General features: G+C 35.8%; 1 protein-coding gene across 2 annotated transcripts; it reads left to right on the top strand.

Annotated features, from left to right (window-relative positions):
- Positions 1 to 6,122, top strand: LOC107831827 (polyadenylate-binding protein-interacting protein 8-like). 2 transcript variants are annotated; one of them, XM_016659622.2, is made up of 10 exons: positions 1 to 443; positions 1,883 to 1,993; positions 2,092 to 2,136; positions 3,380 to 3,452; positions 3,572 to 3,684; positions 3,823 to 3,882; positions 4,069 to 4,116; positions 4,200 to 4,268; positions 5,555 to 5,616; positions 5,708 to 6,122. In XM_016659622.2, the coding sequence occupies exons 1-10, from the start codon at positions 201 to 203 to the stop codon at positions 5,760 to 5,762; spliced, it is 879 nt and encodes a 292-aa protein (XP_016515108.1). In that variant the 5' UTR covers positions 1 to 200; the 3' UTR covers positions 5,763 to 6,122. The 2 variants fall into 2 exon arrangements, with proteins under 2 accessions (XP_016515108.1, XP_016515106.1); XM_016659620.2 differs by having other exon boundaries at positions 2 to 443; positions 3,377 to 3,452; positions 5,708 to 5,947.
- The last annotated feature ends 2,311 nt before the right edge of the window (positions 6,123 to 8,433 follow it).

Below are 8,433 nucleotides of genomic sequence, written 5' to 3'. Positions count from 1 at the left end.
CACCCAAATTTTCTTCTATTTCTCACATTTATTTTCCCTAAATGGGTCTGTTTCAATAGCACGCATTTTGCTCTAAAATAACAAATTCCCTATATTGAATCATATAAAGATTAGATTTTTGCAGAAAAATCAAGAATTCTTAATTTTTGTTCGTTTTTCTTGTTAAAGTTTTGAGTTTTTCTATTTTGGGTTTTGTTTCAATGGCTACTGGTACACAAGGGTCTGATGAGACAGCAGTGATTAAGGATTCTGATTTAATCACAAATTCAAAATCAGAATATGAAATGCAGAATATTGTTCATATGTTGAATAAACTCAAGTTGAATCCACAGGCTAAGGAATTTGTTCCTTCTTCATATAATAATCGTGATCAGATATTTTTCAATAATTTTGTTACAGCTCACAAGTCTCTGGGAGGTGATGGTTTCAGAAATAACCAAAGGGTATATCTTCAATATTTTTAATTCTTGTTATTTTTCATTGTTTAATTTTTTGGAGATTTTTTGAAATATAATTGTATTGTTTTAGTCTGTTTTAACTTTTAAGGTCCTATTCATGACTGAACAATTATTAGTTGGAGGATTTCTCTTGGGAAAACTTGGAATTGCCTATACAGTCAAACCTCTCTATAACAACTTCGTTTATTTCGGATATTTTTGGCTGTAATAGCGAAGTGCTATTATAGAAAATATATATTATAACATAACATGAAAATTGGTTCCGGAAAAACTTAGCTTTTATAGTGAAGTGTTGTTATATAGGGATGCTGTTATAGAGATGTCTGACTGTACTGGTTTAGTCTGTTTTAATTCTTTTTTCATGATTGAACTTGGTTAGTTTGATCCATGTTGAATTTTGTCATAATTTGTGAACATGTTGTTTCTAGCTATGTTGCGTGGACTCTATGAAAATGTCAGAGGGTGTATGTTGAATCCTCCTAAAGTAGTGCATTTTTGGAGGATCCAACACGGGTGCAGCTTCATATTTGGAGAGTCCGCGCAACGTAGGTTTTTAGTAAAGATTTTATTTTTAAGATTTATCTCTGTGTGTACATTAATGTGTGGGCGTAATAGTTGGAATTGAAGGAAATTTAACTTTTAACTGTCATTTTTGTACTTGCTTGGGAAATCTCCACATTTGCTAGGTAAGAAATGTTATTTGAGATGGAAAAAAAAGAAAGAATTTTTTTTTTGGATATTTCATATATTTTGGGACACTACTGATTCTGTGAGCGTTTTAAGTAATCAATTTCCAGATTAAGTTGTTGCGACGATCCTTATGCTTTTTGGCACTTATAATCATTTATCAAATGCTGCTAATTGAACAGAATTTAGAAACCAGGGTTTCACAACTATCAGGGAAACATGGAACGTGTAAATGTTTAAAACTGCAGAGACTGAATTGACGATGGTTGGTCTATTAGTAGGTCAATTTGGACATTCCATTTGTTAAAAAAAGAAATTTGACATTTAAGTTAATTGAATGGGATTCAATTATTTTGGTTTGTCACTTTGATTGCTGATGCTTAGCTGCTTTAAGTGGATGAGTACCGTTGGATCATTGCAGTGGACAACGTGGAATTTGTTGTTTCAATCTGAACGTGCACGTGCTAGTTGTTCCATTTCGTTATGTTGGTCGTTTAGTCATACTAAACATAACTTTTGCCATATGTGGAAGAGATATTAGCTGCTAATTTATCATTTCATATACACTGACTAAATGTTTCGTCCGATCTTACCCTCTTAAATGGGAGAGTGCATAATAGCCCAGTGGCGACGGTGCTACTAGTGGAGAACCGGTTATATATTATACCTACTTGACATTTTTCAACTTACTACGGCTTCGTGAAACTCAATTTTTGTCTCACTTTATTTTGTTACAGAGGGGGAACAACTTTAACCAGGGCAGAAGGAGAATGAACAGTAGATCTTTCAGAGCTCAAAGAGAAGATAGCATTAGGCGAACGGTCTATGTTTCTGACATTGATATCAATGTATGTAAGGATGGATGATTATTGAATTTTGTATGATTTTCTGTATTAAGATTTATGTAATATTTTTTTTTGGTTGCCTTTTACCTTATCAAATGTAGGTCACAGAGGAGCAGCTTGCTGCGCTATTTAGTGCCTATGGACAAGTAAGTCACTATGCCCTTCTGAACGTTGGTCTGAGTCATCATTTTAGATATTTGAGTTCTTGTGTGCATGCTTCTTTTAATAACTTAAGAAACCAAGAAACAAGTAATTGCCTTCCTTTTCGGTTCATTTGGTATAAAGCTACACTAGTCCATGCTAGCTTGGACTAGCTATACATGGCTATCATAAATAACTCCTCTAACTGCTCCCACACCCTCATTAGTTTTAGTGCGAATAAAATATGTTCCTCAATCTCCAGCAAATATCCATCTCCATTTGGCGAGAAAATCATCTTCTTTTAGCAAATAGCAATTTGCACACAAATAAGAAGTATGTGCCACTTCACTTTTGTGAAGATGCATTTTACACGAGGGAACTTACCCTCATGCTTATCAATGTTTAGAAGTACATGGATTTATATATGCCAAGACTTGACCTTTCAAATAAGCCCCCTATGGTTCCCGATAGAGGCAGTGTTATCGAAGGTGAAAAGCGCAAAAAAGCTCGAAGAGATGCCGGGCTTTAAGTGAAAAGCGCAAATAAAGCGTGAGCTTTGATAAAGAAAGGCGAAAATGGAGGAAAACAAACATACATGTATGTGCTGTGTAGTTCAAGACTAATAATTATATGCATGAATAACAAATATATGGACAAAGAAATTGAAAAAAATTACGATAAAGTGAAATATCAATTGTTTAGTATCGCCTCTTCAAGATTACACTCATTGGCAAGGAAAAATATGCCTTAGCGCCTTGATGATGACACTGAGCGCCTGCTAAGCAACGAGAAACACTCAACATGTTCTGCGCCTTGCTTAAGGGGCTTAAGCGCGCCTTTGATAACACTGATAGAGGAAACTCTGGTTGTAGGTTCTTGTTGTCTCCTAACTTCCATAAGCAGTCTCAAGAGTTTGTCTGCAGTTTTGTTTATGGTGGGTCCTGTATGATACTTGATTTCTAGGGCGGGTAGCCTTTTTGCCTTAAAAATGCGTTGCCCAATTGTGGATCTAGACGTTATCATATGTTTTTGTTGGGTCTACAAGGTGTGGGTCTTGGAGATCATGATGTTTATGTTCCTGTTTGTCATCTTAATTTGCTAATTTCCATGCTCTTTGTGATGACTTAATTAGAAAGTTTCCAAAATTAGACGGACTTCATGGAACTTCTTTGAGAGAAAACTTGATCTGTTACTCTATTAAAGAGTGTAAGAGTGGTTTGGTTTCATCTTGGCTGTGCTTATTAGCAGGTCGTTGACTGCCGAGTTTGCGGTGATCCCCACTCCCGCCTTCGCTTTGCTTTTGTGGAGTTCGCTGATGAATGTAAGTAGTATATCTTGGTTTGAAGTTCTTAAGATTGCTGAAGATTCAAAGTGACTTGAAGTTCTTACGATTGCCGAACATTCGAAACTAATAATGTCGTATGGAATCACTCCGAACAGATTCTGCAAGAGCTGCACTTAGTCTTTGTGGGACAATATTAGGTTTCTCTCCACTCAAGGTCCTACCGTCAAAAACTGCTATACTACCTGTAAATCCTACATTCCTTCCAAGGGTAAGCAAATTTTTGTCATTTCACTGTGCTAGTATGTGGAAAATATTACCAAAATAATTTGTTTATGGTTCTATCTCAGCCTTGTGGAATCTAGGTCAACTAACTTCTTTCTTGTCGATTGTGTTGTTTTATATATAGTCAGAGGATGAGCGTGAGATGTGCGCGAGGACAGTCTATTGCACAAATATCGATAAGATGGTACAGTGTTTCATATTTGCAATCTTCTCAAATATCCATGCTTTTCTTGACTGCATCTTTCTATTGGATATTTTTGGAGCTTATTCACAAACTAGTTGTTTATTATTTGGCTCACGGCCTCCTACCTTAGTTGCTGGTTGAATTACTTTTTCTTATTGTAGAATTGATATACTATATGCTCAACAGGTTTCTCAAGCTGATGTCAAAATCTTTTTTGAAACAAGATGTGGTGAGGTTAGTATGATGTTCAAAAGCTTTCAGTAAGATAGGGAATCTTGACTTAAGGGGTGAGAATGAATGATATTCTTCCTTTGCAGGTTTCTCGTTTGAGGCTTTTGGGGGATCAAGTGCACTCAACCCGTATAGCTTTCGTTGAATTTGTCATGGTATGTTCTTATGTGTGATGTGTATGCTAATATTAAGCATCAATGACCCATTTCTACCTGCACGCTTGCCAATTGCAGCAATATACCCATGTGTGACCTGCTTAGAGCGAAATAGATACTTTGTGTTTCTAATGCTGCGAGAGTATACTCTAGGGGTGGGTGTTTTTTCTGTTAAAGCCAAAAAACCAACCAAACGGAGGTTTCTCATTTTCTCAGTTTCAGTATTTTCGGTTTTCCCATCAACTACGATTCTGATTTTTTGAATTTTCTGTTATTCCCTTTAGTTTTTGGTATTATAAAAAAGTTTGGTTTAACTGAAAACCAAAATGTTCATATTTTAAGTTGGTCCTCTCTATACCAATCTTATACTTCCTTACCTATAGTTCAATAAACCTAGGGGCGGAGCTAGAGTATTCGGTACGAGTTCGAACGATTCCAGTAGTTGTTGCTTAGACCCGTATTTGTATTAGGAAATTTATTAAATATGTATAAATATTTGGTTGTGAACCCACTAACTATTCAGAACCCATAATCTTCAAGTCGTGACTCTGCCTCTGACCAAACCATATTCCTCCTCCTGCCTAATCCAAATTCATCAGACCTTCTCCTGCATATATTTAGTGAAAGGCAATCCCAAGAGAGAAGAGACAAGAGTATGTGAAAATCCTGTTGCCATCACCACCATTAACCTTCCTCCAACCTCTCGTGGCAGCCTGAAAAGACTACGAAGTTGTGAACTTGGGGAAAGAAAGAAGTTGTGAACTTGGGGAAAGAAAGGGACGAAGGGAGAAATGGGCTTGAGAATATTTTGCGAAAACTAATAGTAGTACATAACCGAAATAACCAGAACCTTAATTACAAAAAATGTAGCCGAACCGAATATGTTTCCACTAGGTTTCAGTTTGCGATTGTCTAATCCAAAAAATCGAACAATAGTTTCAACAACAGAATGGACACTATTCGGGAGAGGATGCTCTTTGCTGTTTGGTTTGAGAGGGGCTTTACCAAATTTTTTTTTGTTTTTGGTTTTCGAGAAAGTTTGGTGTGAGGGACTATATGTTTTTTGGAAACAAAAAAAAATGACAAAAAATAAAAATAAAATACACCATCAGGTTCCACAAAACAAAATACAAACCTCATTATTTTCAATTGTTCTGTTAGTATACAGAGAGAGAGAAATGGAGAAGAACAAACTGGAAATGTGTCTTGACTGTTATTCTACTAAAATAATCTCTTTAATTGTGGAGCAACGTCCACAGACAAACTTATACCTGAAAAATGTGCAGGCTGAGAGTGCCATTTTGGCATTGGATCTTTGTGGTGAGACATTGGGCTCCCAACCTATCAGGTAAGCTTATTTAGAAGTCGCTTCAGCTGGTCCACGCTAACATATATCTAAGTACATGACTTATAACTTTACAACTTTGCAATTGTTATAGGGTGAGTCCTTCGAAGACGCCAGTTAGGCCAGAAGTTCCCCGCCCTGTGCATTAGGCGATGCTTGGAGCTCGAGGTCTGGAAAGAGATAAGCGCAATCCCTCTTGGAAGCCTTGAGGTCATTGAGGGGAAGGGCGAAATGAATACTTGGAGCTCGAGGTCTGGAAAGAGATAAGCGCAATCCCTCTTGGAAGCCTTGAGGTCATTGAGGGTAAGGGCGAAATGAATACGGCTTTATAATTTCCATCTTCTATTTTACCTTATCAACTTTAACTCTTTTGTATTGTTGGACATGACTGTTGACCTTGCTTTTGCTAGAGGATTAATGGTAATGTCCGACCTTTACTACAGTTAGCTTGATTAATCCTCTTTCTTTTAATTTCAATCATATACCCTTTTGAATCTCTTTTTTGATAATCGAGAAATCTCCGAGGTATAATAATCCGTGATGATGGGTCCATCCCTCTATCCGTCTTCACTTAGATACTGCGGCACGTTCTGAAATGCCCTTTTGAATATTCGAAGCTGACACATATAATAAATTTTAGTTGATTTTAATTTTCTTTTCACAATTTACATTAAGGTATAGTTAGGGCATACTGTGGCAATTTACTACTCACTGTAATAAGCAATATATACATTTCAAGTTAAGTGTTTAGTCAAACACCACAATATAAAATGAAACGAAAGAAGTAGCATATTTGACCAAGCAATTGAAGAGCTAAACAAGCTAAAATAGTACGGGCTAGCCAGTTTTCGGATTGGTCATTCAAAAATAGTCAGCGTTTGTAAAGTTATTGAAAAATAGCCACTATTTTGCTGCAATAGGGACCGATCCAGCATAATATACTGGAGATCGGTGCACCTGTGTATGAACTTCCAGCATATTATGCTGGAACTCCAACACGTGGAAAGTTCCAGCATAATATACTGGAGATTGGAGCACTTGTGTATGAACTTCCAGCATATTATACTGGAACTCCATTATAATATGCTGGAGTTCCAGTATACTTATGCTAGAATTCCAGTATATTATGCTGGAGTATTTTCGGATTTTGAACAGTGTTTCGTTCAAATTTATCTTTACATGAAAACTGGCTAAATTTCAATTATTTTTGAAATTGTGGTTATTTTGAATGACCACTTGTAAATCTGGTTATTTTTAAATTTCTCCCGCTAAACAACTACTTACATATCAAAGTTTGAATTCCAATACATAAACATTAGATGATTATTTATCATTTATCAGAGTTTGGGTCAATAATGAAAGATAAAAGATACCTAATGGATTGATCGAGATTCGCAAATTTTGTAGATGCCACCATCTTAAAAATAGTACTCCTAAGAATTTAATTATGCATTGTTTTAGCTATAGTAGAAAAGTAGTAGTACTTATCATATCTACAGTATTCTACGGGAAAAAAATAAAAAATAGTCAGATTTACAACTGGTAATTGAAAAATAGCCACAATTTTAAAAGTAATCGAAATTTAGTCAATTTTTCCATGTAAAAATAAAATCTGAACAAAAACACTCTTAAAAATCTGAATATATTCCAGCATAATATGCTGGAGTTCGAACTTTTTACATATGATATTCTAGTAGCATAATGTGTTGGAGTTTCAACATAATATGTTGGAAGTTTATATGCAGGAGCTCCATAATTCCGGATATTATGCTGGAACTTTCCGTGTGCTAGAGTTCCAACATAATATGTAGGAGCTCCATATTTTCGCATATTATGCTGGAACTTTCCGTGTTTCAGCAAAACAATAGCTATTTTTTAATGACTTTGCAAATAACGGATATTTTCGATTACCGTTTCGAAAAATGGCTAGCTCGTGAGCTACTAATACTTGTTTATTTGTATATCTAATTATTTCTCTTGCTTACAGTACTCCCTGTTTTCGATCTTCTTGAGTTTGGTGACATTTCCATATTAATTCAAGCAAAAGCTAGTTTTTGACATTTCCATATATCCATTCTGCAATACAACAACAACAACAATAACCTAGTATAATCCCACTAGTGGGGTCTGGGGAAAGTAATAGGTACGCAGACCTTACCCCTACCCCGAGGGGCAGAGATGTTGTTTTCAGGAGACCCTCGGCTCAAGAAAGCGACAAGAGACGATATATTAGTATTATCCATAGATTCATAATAAAATAACATAAAACAAAATAAAATAACATACCATAACATAAAATAAAAATAACAACAGTATAAGAAATATAGGAAGTACGAAAAAGATGGAAGATATAATAATATCCAACAGATAAAGCCCTACATTAGTAATTGACCAGTAGCATCCTAAGACTAACTCCTAACTGGCTAGTCTCACTTTAGTGCACTGTAGAAATACTCACACCTTCCCCCTAGCCTACAACCTTAATGCTCGACCTCCACAATTCCCTGTCAAGGGTCATGTCCTCAGTAATCCTAAGTCGCTTCATATCCTGCCTGATCACCTCTCCCCAATATTTTTTAGGTCTCCCTCTACCTCTCCTCGTGTCGACCATTCTGCAATATAAACTAAAAACAGTGCAATTATTAAATAATACTGGTAGATCTTCATTTAAGCAAATGATTTTGATTTAAAAACTGCTGAATGTCAGAATTGTCACAGTTTTGTTGAGAGTATTAGCAGCTTCGTCCCATATCGCCATTGTAAAAGAAAATAGATAGAAGAAAAACCTATATAAGTCAAGGTTTCTAGCTTATAGAAGGT

This window comes from Nicotiana tabacum, chromosome 1, assembly GCF_000715075.1.
Source record: "Nicotiana tabacum cultivar K326 chromosome 1, ASM71507v2, whole genome shotgun sequence".
Taxonomy (NCBI): Eukaryota; Viridiplantae; Streptophyta; class Magnoliopsida; order Solanales; family Solanaceae; genus Nicotiana; species Nicotiana tabacum.
Note: the sequence above shows the minus strand (reverse complement) of the source record. Positions and strands in the feature narration are given on the sequence as shown.

Excerpts from the sequence above, each read along its gene's own strand:
- LOC107831827 (XM_016659620.2), top strand. The coding sequence starts at position 201 with ATGGCTACTGGTACACAAGGGTCTGATGAGACAGCAGTGATTAAGGAT. Across the intron at positions 3,883-4,068 it reads GCACAAATATCGATAAGATG|GTTTCTCAAGCTGATGTCAA; the intron begins GTACAGTGTTTC and ends TATGCTCAACAG. Across the intron at positions 4,269-5,554 it reads CTTTCGTTGAATTTGTCATG|GCTGAGAGTGCCATTTTGGC; the intron begins GTATGTTCTTAT and ends AAAAATGTGCAG.